General features: G+C 41.3%; 1 protein-coding gene across 1 annotated transcript; it reads right to left on the bottom strand.

Annotated features, from left to right (window-relative positions):
- Positions 1–1414: 1414 nt before the first annotated feature.
- Positions 1415–3827, bottom strand: LOC109705536 (uncharacterized protein At2g29880-like). Its single transcript, XM_020226268.1, has 5 exons — positions 3488–3827; positions 2253–2575; positions 2099–2171; positions 1890–2015; positions 1415–1437 (listed from the first exon to the last, which is right to left on the bottom strand). Exons 1-5 carry the CDS (start codon positions 3525–3527, stop codon positions 1415–1417), a joined length of 585 nt encoding a protein of 194 aa, XP_020081857.1. The 5' UTR covers positions 3528–3827.
- Between the last annotated feature and the right edge of the window lie 16802 nt (positions 3828–20629).

The following is a 20629-nucleotide window of genomic DNA, read 5'->3' as shown; positions in this document are numbered from 1 at the left end:
AGCGACGGTGGGTTCCGGTGTCGAAATAGACACTTTCGTGAACCCGAATTCGTACAATTGTCCGGCGATAATTGTGTAGTGGTGTTATCTTGTGTTTGCTGCCAAAACATCCAAATTGGAGTGCTTTGGGGCAGCAGGTGACTCGTGGCACGAGTCGGTGACTTTCGGTACACTTAGTAGGTCCCGACGGTGTCCCGGTGTGGTTTTTGGGACTTCCGGCGAGTTACGGTAATCGGTATTGGGAAATCGATCTTCGTGAAATTGTTTGTGGGGTTGTGGATACTGTGGTTATTAGTTGTGGGTTAGATACTAACCCGGTGGACCCTCTATAGGTCCTGTCGACATTCTTTTGTAGTCAGGAGACAGACGCGATATACTTACAGGTGGGTACTTCGATCCGACGTCGGTACAGCGATGCACGCTTGGTGATGGTTTCTTACCCTTACTCTTCTGTTGTTACTATCGCATAGTATATTGAGCCTTGCACCCTTATTTATTCGTTATACTCTACTCGTTGTTTGCATGCTTAGTATCCTGAGTAGGAGTAGAGTAGTTCTATCTACATGCGTATCTGTTGACCTAGTTGGTCTGTTGTTGCATTCAGTATCTGTTGACCTAGTTGGTTGGTTGTGCATTCCGTATCTGTTGACCTGGTTAGTCGGTTCTCGTACTTCGTATCAGGGACCTTGTTAGTCAGTTGGACTCTATGGACCTTGGGTCCAGGCAACACATCGACTCTCTTATCATGTGTTTCGATCTAGTTGATCGTGGTTTGGCGTTGTACGCCCTTGTTTCTGGCTTCGGCCCAGGCACCGGTTTCAGTCGGTTTTGTATTGAGCATACCAGCATGACTTAGTCACAGCACTTGGGGGTATTCACGACACCAGGTCGGTTTGGCCACCGACCGGAGGTGTGCTTATCCGGATGGGTCGTCCTGTGGGGCGGATGAATCAGGTCGGTGCAGTTCAGTAACAGGCAGCGCTTGAGGTCTGCAGACCAATATAGCAGGCATCAGATTGGGCACAGTTTTGGTTTGGTTACCTTGAGGCATACTTGGCTTTGCATTCCTTACAGTAGCAGTATTGTTTATTACTTCTTTTTTATCTGTTATAGCTACTGTAGTTTCTTTATATCAGCATCAGTATTTGTTTACCATATTGTTATATATCTCTTCCTGATCCGGTGAGTACTCCTCGCCTTTTTCGGCTTGCGGTACCCACTGGGAGGGGAAACATATTTACATGTTCTCACCTCCCCCATCATTTTTCAGGTATTGCAGGTGGTGAGATGTGACACGAGACGTGAGACACGTTCGTAACAGTCGATAGAGCTTCCGACCCGGTTTGTTCAGTTTTGCTGTTACTTTCATTATTTCGGATTATTTAACTTAGACAGTTATTGGTTCAGTTTGTTATTACAATTGTGTAATCTGAATTTCTGGAAATGAATAAAGGATTTACGGTTTTAAAAAGGAAAAATAGTTTTCTACCTCTCGTGGTAGCGTGTTTTAAAAAGAAAATGTTTCCGTGTGGGAAACAGCTTTCAAAAGATTTTTCGTAGTTTTCATAACTTAGTATTTCAAAACCCGTTTCTTAGTTGGAAACGTTTTAACTAATAGTCGTGGAATTATGAATTGAACTATGAATGGTAAATCTGTGATGAATGGTGAATGAATAGTGATTGTTGTTTATTCATTATGGTGGTTGTATCCTAGTTATACTCTTGTACTTGTGCGACGCCGTGCAAATACAGGGGAGACTCTGTCCGTGTGAACAGTGGATTCCCTGTATTTGTGGCGGATCTGGCATACCCTGGGGTCAGATTTAAAAAAAAAAAAAAATTTCGCTGTGTTTTAACCTAAAAGGGACTCCGGGGCGTGACACCAACACCCGGAATTGTGGCTAATGGAGACTCCGGTTGTGATGACAGATCGATATGGGAGGCCGATGATGAACCTCTAGAGAAATTACTATAATACTCACATCCACGAGCACGTTTACCTTCTGCATATGTGCCTTCAATATATAAAGATGAAATACATATGAATATTAATGCTACAAAAGAAAAAGAAATAAAATTTCAATTAAAGCTACCATACCTTCATAAATATCATATAGTGCTTCATACCATGGAAAGGGCTTGTTGTGCCATTTCCTAAGTTCTTTGTTAGTCTTCAAAAAATAAGAAAAAAATTATTGCTAGAAATGAAAAAAAGAAACATATATAATCAATATTTAATATGTGCTACTCACATTAATCAACGGTTCCCAAACTTCTGATGGAGCAGAAACCATTTTTTTATCTCCGTCCCAACCGAAGCCACTCATCTCTACTAAGCTTTTCACAGCTTTAAATTGCTTTTTCAATTGTTGCTCTTGATCTTTCACTTGTTCTACTGTATAATTGGAATGGGGAAATTTAATACTCATTGCCTTATGTATACTACGCCATGCCTCTTTAGTCCATCCATTTTGACCTCTCCATTTATCTTTATTATGTTCTTGTAAAAGTTCAACTAAATGGGCTCTATGCACATCCGTCCATTTTGCTCGTGTTTGTTTTTTTAGATCATTGCCTGTACAATTCATAAATTATATAAAAAAAAGACTACAATAATTTATAAATCCTAAAAGGTTTTATATCAATCCTGTATACATACAAGAAAATGAAAAAGCAAAAAAAGTCCATCAGACCAACCAACAGCTTGTATTAGATGCAGTTGAAATTAGTATTCCATATAAATGCCATGCACAATATGGAAACCAAACAATGCCCATCTTGTATATGAAGATTATAACACAAGAAGCAGGTTTTCATGATCAGCATTATACAAAGTGCAACAATTATTAATCAACAAGACTCTGACAGCTGAAATAAAGATGCAAGTATATCGAAGAAATTCGAGATTTCCTATAAAGATAAGCTTAAAGTTGGCTTCTTAGTAACCAACCATTATTACTTTTGATAAGTTTAAAGTTGGCTTCTTATTGATATGCCTTCTTAGTAACCGTCGCCAGATATAACAGAGCCAACCGAAAAGGTCAGGAAACATTGCATAAGAACAGAAAAATTAAGCTGTCTCAATAATTTGGTAAACAAATAAAAGTTTGCAAGATTGATATTGATTTCTAAGGTGAGATTGCTATTTACTTGATAGAAGAATATCAAACAGGCGCAAAAAAAAAAAAAAAAAAAAGAAAAAAATTGATAGAAGAATATCAAACAGGCACAAAAAACAAAAAAAAAAGAAGAAAACACATGGACAAAAACACACATCTATTATTCGTTGAGATTAAATGCCAGATAGTCTAATTAGCTCTTTTATACGTTGAGATTAAACGTCTATCAAATGGATTAGAAAACACACATCCCAGGTAATGCAAGAAAAATCAAGACCTATATATCTTACGAAAATTAAAAATATGATGAATTAATCAAAATCTAACTTATTGAACAAAAAAAAAAAATCAGACCATTTCTTTGTTACCTGTTGGAGGAGGGAAATGGGGCTGCCCTTCTCCGGACATCGCAAGACGAGGGGTGAGAGGGGCGAGACAAGATCGAGGCAAGAAAATGGCGGCCGAGGTTAGTGCGGCGGCGACGGCGGCCGAGGTGATCGTGACTTCGGCGGTAGTAGCGCGCGAGATGTGTGCGGCGGCGGCGGTAGCCCGCGAGATGGCGGCAGCGACGGCAGCCTGCGGGATGGCAGCAGCGGTGGCCGAGATCCTCGGCGGCGACTGAGGTGAGAGAGATGCGGCTGAGGAGAGAGAGAGAATGGGAGGAAGCTGTGGATCGGAGAGAGCAACGGGAGGGAGAGACACGAGAGAAGTCGGGCAAGGGGGGAGGCGTTCCAAAAAAAATAGGGTAACTTCTTTTCCAGAGAAAATATCAGAGGTTACTTTTACCCCATTTGTTAGGGTATAGTTAAACTATACCCTATTTTGTTGGGATATTTTTGAAACATCCAAACACCTCTTAGGAATTTTTTCCTACACCCATAGGATAACTATACTTTACCCCAAAAAAATAACCATCCAAACAAGGCCTTAGGGTTTTTCGATTTCTAGCTTTGGAAATGGGGCCAAATGGACCCCTAGCACCATGAATGGAGGCTTGGAGCTAGAATTTAGGGTTTGAATTGGGTTTAGCCTAGGGCACGCAAATTAGGGTATTTGGTAAAAGTGAGGATTGATCTCATTTGAGGCCTTGTAAACCTAATTGACAGGAAACGAAACACGGGGGCGAAGTCGGATTTAGCATTCGGCGAGCCGTTGTAAAGCTATCGGTAAAACAAGGCCGATTTGGGGCCGTTTCCTCCAAGAAGGAGGAGAGCACGTCGTTCGAAGCGCCAAGGAGCATACTTAGAGCCTCTACACTGAGAAATTTCTACAAAAGGTGGGGGTGTCATCCCGAAGCAACCGAGCCCTTTTCTATGTCTTAGAAATATCATAATTGTCATCTCTTGCATGTTGCATCATAGAATTTCATGTAATACCTTTCCTTATGCTTTCTAAATGAAAACCCAGTGTACTTGGAATGCTTGGTAAAATAGATAGGTAAGGGTTGGGTTGGAACATGGATTCTATAGTGCTAAAGATAAGAGATGGACTCGAGGGTTGTTAGTGATATAGAGAGTGGCATCTAATGTTTAAAGAACATAAATCGAGTGGCATTAACGTAGTGTAATTGACACTAGAGGTCGTGGACATAGGGATAGGTGGATCCCTTTTAAAAAATGCCTTGTGGACAAAGAACTTAGTATAGCTAAGTGATATGCAAGAATGTTGGAATAGGAGTTCCGAAATGAATGTTGGCCCTAGTTCATAGGGTGTCCTCACATGGAGAGGATAGATCAAGCTCATGGTCTGTTACTGGGATGGTAGAGCCTGTAAGAAAATCATATGTACGCAGCGGAAGAAAATAACACAATTAAAAATTTTCTTGAAAAACAAAGATCACCTCGTATTTCGTTTTAGATCATTAATAATAGATCTAATTGATCTAATCAAATAGGATCTATATTATTTTATTTTACCTCGCGCGGGTCGAGATCACCGCGAAGTCGACAATCGTTGGTAAAATTTGTTCGTCCTCGGTTAGCCGCGCACGCGCCCGGCCTCTACTCGCGTCCACACGAAATCACGCCCTTGATCGAATTAGACGACCGCTTCAATCCGTGATCCGATCACGAATTAACTCTTGCGTCGACTTGAGGAAGATGAATCAATCTTCTAGATGTGCTAGCAACTTTTGAAGATCGAAATCGATGGATTTATTGTGGAGGACTTAAGAAAGAAAAAGGATTGACGGCTAGGGTTTTCTTTTTCCTTTTTACTTAATTTTTCATTAATTTTAATATGTCATATGACATATATTTATAATGAGAAAACCCTAACGTAATCCTAATCGAAATCCTATTCCGATTAGATTATCCATTAACCCACAAGTTGGTTATGATATTAACCGAATTCCGAATCCTAATTCTAATTCGATTCGTGTGTAACATTTACACATAAGTCCTCATATTATTTACTAACGATTAGTAAATACACCATGCAACTTTTACACATAAATACCTCTAATTTACAACAATTGCAAATTAGTCCTTTTACTAATAAATTAGTAAACTTTAGTATTTAACTATATTATAATTGTAATTAATCCATCTGATAAACTTCTTTTATCGTTTCCTAAATATCGATCATGCGCGATTTCTTATGTGTGTGACCTAATAGGTTCAATTCTGTCTGGTAGTGAGATATGATGCGATCTCCATCTACATCATCATCGAAACTCCTTTCGATGGCTCAAACTCTTTTGATTCTACCCTAATAGAATAATTAATTATTAATAATTATTTCTATTGGTTCCCACAATCCACCAGTGACGCCTAGCAGCATGTAGTGGCAATCCAGTCAGAAGTGAATATCGGACTGAACCTCTAGGTGCAGTTACCGTACAATACAATCCTTCTATCGCATAGTTCCAACTGAGTGGAGGTCATGGAATATTCGTCAAACCCCATCACCCGTCATATGACAAATTTGATCAGACAGAAGCTCTTATGGTTACTCTTGGAAACATCTTTCCATACACCATATTACCCCGGCCGAGGATTTCTGAGCTTTGCCTTACAAATAGCATAGAACTAATTATCTCTCTACCGAGAGCGATAGATCCCCTATAAACACACACCCATTCCTGATATGAACCGACTGCAGCCAACATATACTACTAAGACCCATGGCTAGGATCAGAGTTTGTTGCATAGTCAAACTACAGTAGCCTCATATTGAATGACCGTGGTGTCGCAGGTCTAAGGATCAGTTGTACCACTGCAACATCGAACCAGTTACTGACGAATGAGTAGACATCCATGTAACTGTTCGTAGTTGGTCACGCTCAGTACCGTTGTTCTCCAACAACCACCTGCATGTTCGCTCCAGTGTCCCCACACTGATGACTCGAGATTCGTCATCCCAAAAGGGAAGCGGCACACACATCAATCTTACCGGATCAATTATCGTCCCCATGATGATCCTCCGATTGAGAGCATTATGAATTAATCACCAATAATATGTATCTCAAATTCTCAACTCTTGAGAATACATATTATCATCTTATTAATTCAAAGAACGATTCATGGACACATTTAACATGAATGGAATAAAAGGCCCAATTATATAAAGATTAAGTACAAAAATATGTCCCATAGAAAATAAAATGCGTCAGCCTGATAGGCTTCTAGGGCATACAACTAACAGAGCCATCCATTTCCTCACGTGGAGAGGAATTGTCGTCGAGTAATCCGGAGTGTCAGGCGATTAGGACAGAGTAGATGTCCGCAGACAGTCCCGGGTTTGGGGGCACATGGAGCCGCCCTACCCTATGGGATGGATATGTGAGGTGTAGGCAAACCCAAGGGTTTTGCCACAGATTGGGTAAACAGAATGGAAATGCAAGTTAATATTCTTATTGAGCATTACTTATCGAACATGGATCGACTGGTTAGCATGATAGTACTTCTTTACTTTATGATGCATGCATTCATTATACATGATTATGGGTATAGTAACATAGTTTCCTTTATGCTTTTACAGCTTTGATATATATATCTATCTCGTTGTTACTTATGCCCACTTGGATCTAGTAGAGAGATCGGCAGAGTCGGCGGCCGAGCCCACTGGGAACTATGGAAGATAGTTCTCACCCCACTCTATTTTCAGTGGTAGGTATAGGTTTACCGGGTGAGGACCCCGGCAAGGGCATCGCGCCCGATCAGTGAGTACCGGATAGTATAGTAGCTTTCATTTTTGCATTAGTACACCTATGTATTTGAGAGAGAGACACTTGTAGGTGAGATTGGAGAGCTATGTATTTGATGAACATGTATTCATTTTGGGGAAAAAATTGTAAATGTAAAAGAATTGCAAATTATTGTAATAGCTAGTAAAATTCTCTCTTCATTTCACTTGTGTATCTCGTGGATTACCTGCTTTACTACTGTTGTTGGCACTGTTTGTGCCCTGTTGATCGTGTATGTTTGAATTTAATTTTCTTTGGTAAATTCTTGTACATGATCAGGTTTGAGCCTTGGGCGGACAGGGGAGGTCCTGTCCGTTCGGCGTCCGTCCGGCGCGCCCGAACCGTGCCGAATTGGTAGTGGTTTCGGGGCGGGGCGTGACAAAGCCCCTCTAAAAGTCTAGCACATGAATTCTCAAAAATTGCATCAAAACCCTCAAATTTCAGCACTAAAGCTTAAATCCTTCCAATTGAAATGTAAATCTCACCTTCCAAACTCAATTTAGGTGAGGAAAGGTTCCAAGACAGTAGAGAGTGATGGAACAACACTTGTTGGTTCAAAATTTAGCCTCCTCCAAAGGTCTAAACACAAAACCACCTAAAATCCATCAATACCCCAAAATTTCAACACTTAAGCTAGATTTCCCTCAATTTCAATGTCAACTTACCTCCCAATGCTCAAATTAGATGAGGGAAAGTTCCAAAACCAATAGAGAATGATAGCACACTAGGCTCACGTCGCAATTCCAGCTCCCTCCAAGAATTTATCCATGAAAATCCCAAAAATTCTAGTTTCAGCTCAAAAACCACAATAGCTAAGTAGAATAGCAAATTGACTATACTAACCTCAATCAATTTCTGTCAAATTTGCTTCACAAAATCTCCAAGGAGTCCTCTAACCAACAAACCAAGTTTCGCAGCAATCCGATCCTCCTAAGTCGCACATGAGCCAAAACGCCGAAGGTCGCTGCTGAGAAATTGCAAGTACTGAAATCCTCAAGGTGGAAATAGTGAAAATGTGTAAATTGGAGGATTTAGAGGGGTTGGAATACAATTGTAGGCTTCATTGTGAAGAAGAGAGGAAAAGAGCTCACAGGGGTCGAGTTCCATATATTTATAGGGTGATAGAATAGTCAAATAAGCCCCAAGAACAAAGGCTGCTAACCTGATATCCTTGTAGAAATAGCCACTTTCGGGCGCCTAAAACCCATTTCTGGATGTCCAAAACCTCCAGGCTACTCAATTACTTCCTTTCGGTTCCTCTGCCTGTAGTGTACTGCACCCTTAACCTGGTTCGAAGGAACTCACCTACCACAAACACGTGTCAGCTCAAACGATATTCACAAGGTGAATTTTCGGACCCAATTCTGGGCGCCCGAAACTAGGATCCGAATTGGCTTCCAGTTCTGCTCAGTTCAGCACTCGAGTTCTGGGCGACCCAAACCTTGTTCTGGGCGTTCGAAACTGGCAAAGCTCTAGTTGTGCTCCTTTGAGTGCGCCAAGTCCATTTTTGTATCCATTTCATGCAGAAACGACTCCGACTAAGTCCGACACTCGCCAGATGTGTCGACCAGTCACTAATACTGTAGACAATCCTATCCAAACCTCAAGAACACTACAATATGTGTGCGTGAACTATGCTATATAAGTAGCAATACTACGAATACAAACAAAATAATCATTAATAAGAGTGTATAATTACGATATTCTGTTTCAAGCAGTGTAGCAAACTAACTCCTAAAACGACATAACACCATTCTACCAATCCATAAGATAATATACTAGCACTAATATATGTTTCTATACATTTTTCCTATTCAAACTATAAAAGCTTAATCATTTATAAACCGTATTGTGTGTGTATGACTGTAGTATATAAGTGAAGATTTCTAAACTGTAATCCTAAATTATGAATTATATGGATATAAACAAAATAATAAGTACCAATAAATTTGTGTGGCACTATTCTACCAATCCCTAAATGAGGGTGAATATTTGTACTGAATACTTGTTCCACATTCAAACAAATAAAATGGAAAACATTACAATACTATTCTATTATGCCGTAATTAGATATATTTGTAATGCATACATGTGTAACACTATTCTAGCAATCCCTAAATGAGAGTGAATATTTACTATGAATACTTGTTCTATATTCAAATTAACAAAATCGTAAACATCACAGTACTATTCTATTATGCCGTAATTAGGTATATTTGTAATGAATACATATTTCCTATCCTAGTCCGAACAAAAGTTAATGAAATGTATAAAGTATAAGTGTGTGACTGTGGAAGCAATATCTAAACCCTAAACTGTAATCCTAACCCTAAATCCCAAGTTTGTATAAATGCAACAAAAAAATAAAATATACTAGTTGTGTTCTAAAGTTGAATGAATCTACTACTCGGTGCCGCAGCACGACAAAGGTAAATGCGAAGATAGAACCCTAAACCTAAATAGAAATTTTATATTAAATAAAAAAATAAAAGAAAAAAATTATATGAATTAAAATAGTCCCCTGTTTGGGTTGAGTCCCCTGTTTGGGTTGTGGCCGAGGTCCCCAGTTTCGAGCACCCACGAGCGAATGAATGAGTGGTAGGTCCTAGGATGGACAAGGGAGTAGTGTAGAGCGTCATACAAGCGTTTGGGAGGTGACCTCCTACCAATGGAGAGATGCGAGGGCGAGAGAGAGCTCTGAAAATGTTAGAGTAGGATTTTCTACAGAGCCCGAGAATATGTGGAACGAAAGCACTGCAACGTGAGAGGCGAGCTTCTGCCTGATGGAAAGAGGCGAGAGCGCGAAGAGGCAAGAGCGCAAGAGTGAGAGAGAGGCAAGATCGCAAGAGAGAGAGACAAGAGCGCAAAAGAGAGAGGCAAGTGTAAGAGACAGATTAGTAGATATAGGATGTACATGTAATGGCCACTAGCAACAATAACAAGTTAGGCTCAACCACTGGCCCAAAATGCTTAAGCCTAATTATTATTACCAGTGTCTATCTCTTATATACTCAATCACATCCCCATTATATATGTCTCTTATATATCCAATCACATTCCCATTCATATCCGATATGGAATTATCAGGGTATGACAGACACCCCCCATTAAGGCCCTGACGTCCTCGTTAGTCCAATCACACACACAACCCAAGATCACACCCCAAACGGGGTACATAGGTAGCATTTTCCTTTCAAAAATAATTGAAGAATTCGTGATGGATTTTTTTAAAAAATAATTTAAAATTTCTAAACAATATTTGTGGATAAGGATGTAATGTGGGCCGTGCCGGGCTGGCTAGACCCACATTTTCTAGCCAATCCGAGCCAAGGATCGGCCCGGCCCGCCCGATTATTAATCCGGGCGAGGCCGTGCAGGCCAGTTTACACAAATAGGAGGCCCAGCTCGGCCTAGTCCCCTGGCTCGTGTAGCACGGGCTGGGCTTCGAGCCGGGCTACCAGCCCGATTTTTTTTTTTAATTTCTTCCCATAATTTTATTTTCAGAAATTTATTTTGTTGGAAAAAGAGATAATTCATTTTTAATTTATAAATTTGACTTATATCTTTTAGTTTAGACAATTATATCTGACATTTCAAAAACTCTTTTGTTAAATATTTTTAATATTTTTTATTATTTGAAGAGAAATTGATATTTAAATAAATAATTACAAAAAATATAAAAAGTTTATATTAATCATATTACATAAAGTTTGTATTTTTTTAAATATTTTTTTAAGAAAAAGAGTTTAAGTTATAGCTTTTTGACTGATAGTTTTTAATTTACACAATTATACCCAACCTTTTCAAAACTCATTTAAAAATTTTATAAATTTAAAAAAGCTAAAACACAAACAATAAATTTAACTTTTTAATATAAAATTAATTTTAGATTTTTTTTCATAATTTTTTATTATTTGTAGAGAAATTGATATTCAAAAAGAAATATAGAAAAATATATAAAATTTGAATTAGTCATATTATATAATTACATTAGAGAAAAGTACAAAAAGTCAAAATATAAAAAATCTATTTAAACTAAAATGATATTGTTTATACAACAAATAAACAAACAATAGATGTAATATACCGAAAACTCGGTGAATAAATATCGAACATTAGTCAAATTGACCAAAGTGCGAGGTTGGTACACTTCGAAAAGTCCGAAGGTGTTAAAATGATCAAAAGTGAGTTGTGGGAGGTCTTCGAGAGCTAAAGAGTCAAAATTCTGCAAACTGCAGATTTTCAGCTCTCGGGGACCGGTCTCTGAAGGAGAGACCGGTTGCCGAACGCGTGAGAAATGAGAAAGCTGAAAAATCGGCTAAGTCCCAAAAAACCAGCTCTCGGAAACCGGTCCCTGCGGGGAGAGACCGGTCCCTCAGAGAAAGACCGGTTGCATCAGGCTGGAGCTCTACCAGCTTCAGGGAGAGCTCTCTGGGTGTCACGCCCCGCCCCGAAACCATTACCAATTTGGCATGGATCGGCCGCGGCGGCGGGCCGCCGAACAGACAGCACCTCCCCTGTCCGCCCAAGGCTCAACAACAGGAATGTGTACAAGAATTTACCCAGAAAATTAAATTCTAAACATACACATTCACAAGGGCACAAACAGTGCCAACACTACAAAGAGCAAGCAATCCACAAGATAAAGCATGTGAAATAAAGAGAGTACTTTGCTAACTATTACAATAACTTTGTATCATTTTCATTTTCTTTAAATGAATACATTTTTCATCTCCAAAATACATAGCTCTCCAAATCCTCACCTACAATGAATCTCTCTCAATACATAGGTGTACTAATGCAAAAAGGAAAGCTACTATACTACCACGGTCTCACTGATCGGGCGCGATGCCCTTGCCGCGGTCCTCCCTCGGCAGCCCTGTACCTACCACTGGAAATAGAGTGGGGTGAGAACTATCTTCCATAGTTCCCAGTGGGCTCGGCCGCCGACTCTGCCGATCTCCCCACTAGGTCCAAGTGGGCACAAGTAACAACAGATAGATAGATAGATATGTATCTGAAAGCTGTAAATGCAGTAGTAGGAAAACTATGCTACTATGCCCATAATCATGAATATGAATGCATGCATCATATAATAAAGGTTTGCTACCATGCTAACAAATTCAATCCATGTTCAAATAGCAATGTTCAAGGACATTATTAAACCTTTAACCTTCCATTTACCCAATCTGTGGCGAGGCCATAGGGCTCGCCCATAACTCACCTTTCAATCCCAAAGTGGGGAGGGAGCTCCAAGTGCACCCAAGCCCGGGACCGTCTGCGGACCTCCATGTGGTCCGGACCTCCAAGTGGTTCTAGTCGCGCGACACTCTGGAGTACTCGACGACAATCCCCTCCATGTGGGGATTGGATGGCTATATCATCCCAAACGCAGACTGTGAGCTAGATCTATCCTCTCCAAGTGAAGATGCCCTACATCTAGGGTCAACAACCCAATCCAATCCTCTCCAAGTGAGGAAGCACTATCACTAGGGTCCACAACCCAATCAAATCCTCTCCAAGTGAGGAAGCCCTACCACTAGGGTCAATGTCTCAATCGACTCATCGACGACCTCTCCATGTGAGGACACTTAGGTTTACTAAGTTCTTTATCCACAAGGCATTTTCTAAGGGATCCATCTATCCCTAGGTTCTCAAACCTCTAGTGTTAATTACACTACATTAATGCCACTCGTCATCATTTAACATTTGGATGCCACTCGTTAGTCCTTTGACATTAACACTACTTTCTATGTCATTAACACCCCCATCGGGTACACCTCTTTTCTTTCGCATCATAGGATTCACGTTCCGACCCAATCCTCACCTATCTAAGTCACCAAGCGTTCCAAGTACACTAGGTTATCATTTAGAAAGCATAAAGAAGGGAGCTACTATGCAATCCTACAATGCAACATGAAGAGATGAGATTAAATGCAATTCTAAGACATAGAAAGGAGTCCGAAAGCTTCGGGATGGCACCCCCCACCTTTAATCGATGTAGAGACTTCGAAAATCCTTCTCGGCGAACTTTACGAAAAGACTTTAGCCTTCCTTGCCCAAATCAACGCTAACCCGGCTCTATTTTGCCGAGAACTTCACGCCGGCTCGCCGAATGCCAAAACCATCTTCGCCCCCACGTTTTGTGACCTAACAATAGGGTTTCCAAGGCTTCAAATGAGATCAATCTCATACTTTCTCAAAAACCCCATTTTGGAGCCCTAGGTTTGTACCTATAGCAAACCATCCAATAAATTCCTAGATTCATGAGATTGATCTACTTAGAAGCATGCTTAGGATTCATTTGACCCATTTCAAAGCATAAAAAACCAAAACCCTATTCTAGAAGCTAGGGTTCAAGAGCTTACCTCTTGTGCTACACCAAAGAGAAGAGGAGAGGGAGATGAAGATGTCCAAGGCCTTCCTCTTGATCTCCTTCTTTTTCTCCTTCTTGTTCTTTTCCTTCTTTTCCTTCTTCTCCTTCTTGTTCTTTTAATTCTCCTTTCTTTTCTAGAGAGAGAGAGCAAGAGAGAATGAGAAATAGAGAGGGAATGAGAAGCGAGGGGCTGATGGAGAGGGTTATTTCCCATATACACCCCTCACATGATGGCCATTTTACACTTAAACCCCTCAACTTTTCATCTCTCACGCAGCTATCACTGGGCTGTTTTCGCCCAGAGGGACCGGTCCCTGGTCGGGGAGACCGGTCCCCGAGAGCCCTCGTTGTAGCCTGGGGACTTTTCGCGTATGGGAACCGGTCCTCACCCGAGGGACCGGTCCCTGGGAGACTCGTCTTTCCTGAGAGACCGGTTCCCGAAAGGGGAACTTTCATGACTTAGCCAAATTTAGGCTTCCTCTCGCGGGTGTCGCACACGGGGACCGATCCCCTCAGCCAGGGACCGGTAGCATCGACCTCCCCCGCGACCATCAGCTACGGGAACCGGTCCTCCCTTCCAGGGACTGGTCCCCGAGAGCAAAAATCTGCAGAGTCCAGATTTTGCCTATTTGCCCTCGCGGACTCAACTCCAAAGCACTTTTTGTATTTTGGACAATTCCAACTCCCACAAAGGGTATTCTCTCGACAATTAGTCGATTCTTGGTGAAGTACAATCCTCGGATTTCGAAAATTCACTTCCGTACACTGGGACCGGTCCCGGGTCGGGGAGACCGGTCCCCGAGCACAAAAACTGCCCAATTCTGGCAGTTCAAAAGAATAAAAGCTGAGGGGTTTATTTGCAAAAATGCAACCCATGGGTTATGTAGAGGGCTATGAGAGCTCTTTCCTCTCATTCTCTCCCTCTCACACACTCTCTCCTCTCTTTCTCTCTCTAGAAGATAAGAAAGAGAAGAAGAAAGAAAGAGAAAGAAAGGAAAAGAAGGAGAAGTAGAAAAAGACAAAGGTGGAGAAGAAGACCAAGGAGTGGAGCAACTCCTTCTTCTTTCTGTTTGGAGCAAAGAAGGGAAAGCTTTGAGGTAAGTTTCAACTCCTCTCATGGTGAAACCCTAGAATGGGTTTTGATTGACCTAAGAATGATTTTAATGGAACCTTTAGAGGATTTGAAGCTTTCTTTTGCTTCTCTAGGAGATCAAAACTGTAACATACCGAAAACTTCGGTACATTATAGTGGACTTTAGCCAAATTGGCCAAAGTGTCAGAAAGAAAAAGTGGGGCGAGTTCTATTTAACATTCCAACAAAGTTGGAAGGGTTAAAAATGAGTTCTAAAAGAGTTAGAATGGTTTTAGCGTTGTTCAGTGCGAAATAGAATCAAAAACGAGCTAAAACTGCACTCTGGAGCATTGTGTACCGGTACAGGTTGATGGCTGTACCGGTACAGCAAGCGACCCGAGGAAAAGGCTGCTCTCGGGTTTGAGCTGGAAAAAGGCTGTGTACCGGTGATAAGATTTCGTGTACCGGTACAGTGCACCGTGGACCACCGAAAAGGGCTGTTGTACCGGTGACAGGAACCCGTGTACCGGTACGGTGCACCGTGGACCGCAGGCGCAGCCTGCTACAGAATTAGAGAGTTGGAGGGGTTTATTTGCAATTGTTACCTAATGTAATAACCCTAAACCCCTCTCCCTCACAGCAGATCTCTCTCCCTCTCTCCCTCTCGTGTCTCTCCCTCTCCCTCTCAACCGGTTGCAAGAAAAGGGGAAGGAAAAGAAGAAAAGAGAAGGAAAAAGAAAAGGGAAGGAAGGAGAAAAAGAAGCTTACCTTCATCTTCATCTCCCTCATGCTTGGAACAACCTTGTGAGGTAAGCCATGTGTCTCCTCTCATGGTGGGATTAGGGTTAGGGTTTGGTTTTTAAACCCTAATACTTAGAGATTTGGAGCTTCTAACATGATTAGAACCATGTGGAGACCTAGAACACATGAAATCCATGGTGTTCTTCAAGGTGCTCTAATGGTGGATTTCTAGGGTTTGTTCTAAACACCCTAGAAATGGTTCGTATGGTCCTAGTTGAGCTCCTAGATGATAAACAAGCTCTCTTTTGCTTGTTTTATAGATCAAATCCGGGGTATTGGGCATATGTCACGTTAGGGCATCCCAAAGAGGGGTTTTGCTCATATGGGGTTTTGATCTATTTTGACCCCTTGGAAACCTAATTGGGGACCTAACAAACGCGTTGGCGAAGTCAGTTTGACCATTCGTCGAGTGTGCGCGAAGTTATTGACAAAATAGTGTTTTGTCGTACAGATGGCCGCAGCACGCAAGATAAACGCCTAAAAATCGTGGGATCGGAACCGGAGCACCTTGGAGTCAAGGAATAAACTTCGGAAAAGACGGATCGCGATTCGGAGGTCGTTTGGAGGTCGCGCAAGAGTTCGGGCCAAACCGGGCAATGGTTGCCGCGGGAGGCCGATTGCAAGTATCGACAAGCAATCGGAGCGTAAGTCAAGGTGGGTTGTGTTTACCGAAGCAACTAGGTCGCCCTTATGTCTAAGAAATGTTAAGAATCCTCATTGATGCATATAATGTAAATGTGGTTTGTGGATTATGCATATAATCAATGCTAGTTCGTGTATGTTAATAATATAATGCAAAATGCCAAGTAATGCATGATAATAATGATATGATGTGAATGCCAAGATAGATGCATACAAAATGATATAGAGATCATGAATGCAAGTAGGAATAATATACAAGAGCATGATTAGCATTGTGAGATCGTAAATGCACAAAATGAACGTTATGTTAAGCTACCACATAGAGTATATGACATATGGTGGTCGTGTTGTATGTAAAGAATGACAAATAAAGGACATGTGTATGTGGACATTAAATACATATAGATCGAGTGGCATCGAACCTAGAGTCGGGAACCTAGGTTAAACAAGAATGAATGTGAACCTAATGTTAGTAAATATAGGTTGGACAAAGGAAATAATGGACATAGTGTTGATGGACATAGGTTAAATAAGAATGGCATCAAACCTAATGTTAGAGAACATAGGTTGTGAGATAAAAATAACGAACCTAGAATCACATGAACCTAGGTGAGCAAAGGTAATGAACCTAGAGTTAATAACCTAGGCTATGAGTATAGTAACAACGAACCTAAAGTATTAACTTAGGTTGAGTAGAGGCTTGGACCTAGATAGGTCAATTCCATAGGGTTAAGACCAACCCTTGAGTAATGAGAAATGGATTCCGGAATCCCTAAGAATGATTGCTGCTAGTGCAGCAGCTGCTAGTGCAGCGGATGCGACTGAGTGATGACTACGGGTATGTGTGGTTCTCCTCACCTAGCAGTGACTCATCGGGTACGTGTGGTTCTCCTCGCCCGGTTCGAGTATGAGATTGGGGACGCGGGTATGTATGGTTCTCCTTGCCCGTAGGTCCATTGAGCGACTTGTGGTCCAGGGTTCGACGGTATATCCTCACCCTGTGAGTAGACCTATAGTCTAGAGGATCTTAGGCTGAGGTGCATGTGAGACGTCCTTCGCCTCAAGCCTTACAGAGCGCGGATTATCCGCAGTTGATTGACTAAAGACCGAGTCGAGTGGCATAGATGATTAAGGTAGAGAGAACCTTAGATATGAGTTGTCAATGACTATGGCAAAGAATAAGAATACTAGTAATAATTAAGAATGTTAATGAATAAAGAATCGCCAATGGGCATAGTGTAAAAAATGATAAGGAATAAAGAGTAAAGATTCGCCAATGAGCGTAATGTAAGAAAGGATAATGAAATAACAAAGTGTAAAGAATGGCTTCGAGTAGAATTAAAATAATCTACTTGCATAAGTACAGGTGTTGCATATTGCATTTTGGGAGGCAGGACATCTTAGTTCAATATCTGTTATATATCTGTTATATGTTATTGGACTAACTTGTTACAGGGCCTCATTAGACATATCGACCGAGCTTTTCCCTTGGGTGGCCGTACCCACTGGGAACCATGGAGTTGGTTCTCATCCCACGTTGTTTTGGGGTGTTTACAGGTACACACGTGAGCGGCGCGGTGGCGCGAGGCAAGGGCGTAGCTCCGTAGGTAGCGCCCTACCCCAGAGACTGAGATAGCAGTACCCGAGTCGGTGGTCTAGCTTGGGAGGTTTAAAGACAAGAGCAAACTTTGATCATGTTGTAATAAATTAAAATAATTGGGATTGTATTTGGAAGATGAGTGTAAAAGAAAATTGTGTGCAAAAATGTATGTAAGTTGAATGTTGTAATAACTTAGTAGTATTATGTTTTTGATACTTCCTTATGCAATCTATGAATGAATACTGTTCCTGGTCGGAACCTCTTGTATCGTGTTGATTGCGACGCCTTGGACGTACAGGGGAGACTCTGTCCGTTCGGCGGTCTGTTAGCGTGCCCGAATCCGGCCAAATAGGCGGGGCGCGGGGCGTGACAAAAACACTAGATTTGGTATACGTGAAGCTAGGGCACCCAAATTTGGGACTTTTGCTTGTGAGGATTTCAAAGTGAAATTGACCCTCTAGAAACCTAATTGGGGATCAAACGAACGCGATGAACACTCGGTTCGACAATCCGACGAGTGTACGTGAAGTTATTGACGAAACGGTCTATTTTGGTACAGATAGCCGCAGCACGCGGGATAGACGCCCAAAAATCATGAAAACGGATCTGGAGCATCGTGGCAACGGGAAATAAACTCCAGAATAGACGGATCGCGGATTTGTGGCCGTTCGGTTGGTCGCGCGAGAGTTCGAACCGAACCGGGTCACGGGTGCCGCGGGAGGCCGATTGCAAGTGACTACAAGCAATCGGAACGCGTTAAGAGGTGGGTTGTGCTTACCGAAGCGACTAGGTCGCCTTCACGCCAAAGTGTAGTGTGTTTCACTATTGATACATGATAAGAATGTTAAGTAAGAATGCATGATAAGAATGCTAAGTAAGAATGCACCATAATGATGCTAATAATGCATATAATGGCATGAGTTAGATGCTAAGTAAGTGCATGTGAAATATGCTAATGAATGCAAGAGCTAAATGCTAAATGAGTATGTAAGAATATATGCATGAGTTAAATGCCAACAAACATGAGCTAGATGCATGTTTTAGAAATGGATGCATGATTGAAATACTAATAAAGAATGCATGAGATATGTGCTAAGTAAGAATGCATGAGTTGTAAGCTAAAGTGTAAATCGATGATCATTTGAGAAGAACATAAGTATGTGCATGAGATGCTAAAGAATATATGCATGATTCATATTATGAGAATATGTTAGAATAACATGAAGGTTGAACTTGAGTCAATGAACTCTAAGTAAAGTAAAGAACTCAATAAATGTGGCATGTAAAGAATCCTAAGTATAAATAACTAGAATGATGAGTGGCATTAAACCTAGTGTCATTGAACATAGGTTATTCACGAGTGGCATGTCAAGTATAATTCCTAGGTGTGGACAACTAGAAAAACAAGAACCTAAGTGGCATTGAACCTAAAGTCAAGTAAACCTAGGTTGTGAACATAGTGACATGGAATCTAGAGTCAAATGAACCAAGGTGGTAAAGAATATTGGACCTAGTGTTAATGAACCTAGGCTAAGAAGATAATGACGTTGAACCTAATGTATCAACTTAGGTTGAGTAAAGGCTTGGATCTAGATAGGTCGATACTATAGGGTGAGACCAACCCTTGAGAGATGTAAAGTGGATTCCGGAATCCCTGCTGCTAGCTAGTGCAGCATACAAGCTCGATAGTTCTTGGCCGCAGGTGCATGTGGCATGTTCCTCTCCCACCAGAAGAACTTCGAGGCTGGTTATTGAGCAAGAATCATGAGCGCTGGGGTGCATGTGGCATGTTCCTCTCCCTATCGGGGATCTCGGCTGCGGGTGTATGCGGCATGTTCCTCTCCCACCGGGGGATCCCTGACCACGGGTGTACGCAGCTCTGGGCGACCCGTTGGGCGATGTGGTTTGTAGATTGATGGCTGAGGTGCATATGATAGTTCCTTCACCTCGAGCCTAACAGAGCACGAATTATCCGCATATGATTGACTCAAGACCGAGTCGAGTGGCATAGTTGGCTAAGGTAAAGTAACCTTAGGTAAGAGTGGCAATGTGTATAATATTGCTAAGGTGTGAGTACCCTTAGTAAAGAATAAAGAATAAAGAAAGGCTAATGCTAAAGAATGGCAAGTAATAAAGAACAAAGAAAGGCTAATGCTAAAGAATGGCAAGTAATAAAGATAAAGAAAAGCTAATGCTAAAGAATAACTAGTAAAGTAAAGAACGGCTAAAAGTAAAGAATTGATAAGAATAAAGTGTAGAAGCAATTAATCTACTATATGAGTTGCATAATTTACATATTGCATGTTGTGAGGCAAAAGCATGGTAATGTTTTATGATTTCATATCTATCTGTTGGACTAACATGTTGTTTGCCTCCTTTGGACCTGTTGGTCGAGCTCTTCCCTTAGGTGGCCATACCCACTGGGAACTATGGAGTTAATTCTCACCCCACGTTGTTTCGGTGTGTTACAGGTTCACACGCGAGCGGCGCGGCGGCACAAGGAAAGGGGTAGCTCCGTAGTTAGCGCCCTCCCACTGAGACCAGATAGCAGCACCCTGAGTCGGCTTCTTAGGGGTATAAAATGCAAAGAACCAAGAGTGTGATAATTGTAAGAACAACGTTGTAATAACTATGTTAAAACTAGATTGTATTTGGAAGTAAGAATCAAGGAATCAAATGTGATATAATCTAAGAATGTAAATTGTAATATGTGAGATGAATGCTTGTAATAGCAAATAGATTTATGTTTTTGATACTTCCTTATGCAATCTTTGGTTGAGATGTGTTCCTGGTTGGAACTTCGTACATTGTATTGATTGCGACGCCTTGAACG

The sequence above is a fragment of the Ananas comosus genome, unplaced genomic scaffold, assembly GCF_001540865.1.
Source record: "Ananas comosus cultivar F153 unplaced genomic scaffold, ASM154086v1, whole genome shotgun sequence".
NCBI classification, from domain to species: Eukaryota; Viridiplantae; Streptophyta; class Magnoliopsida; order Poales; family Bromeliaceae; genus Ananas; species Ananas comosus.
Note: the sequence above shows the minus strand (reverse complement) of the source record. Positions and strands in the feature narration are given on the sequence as shown.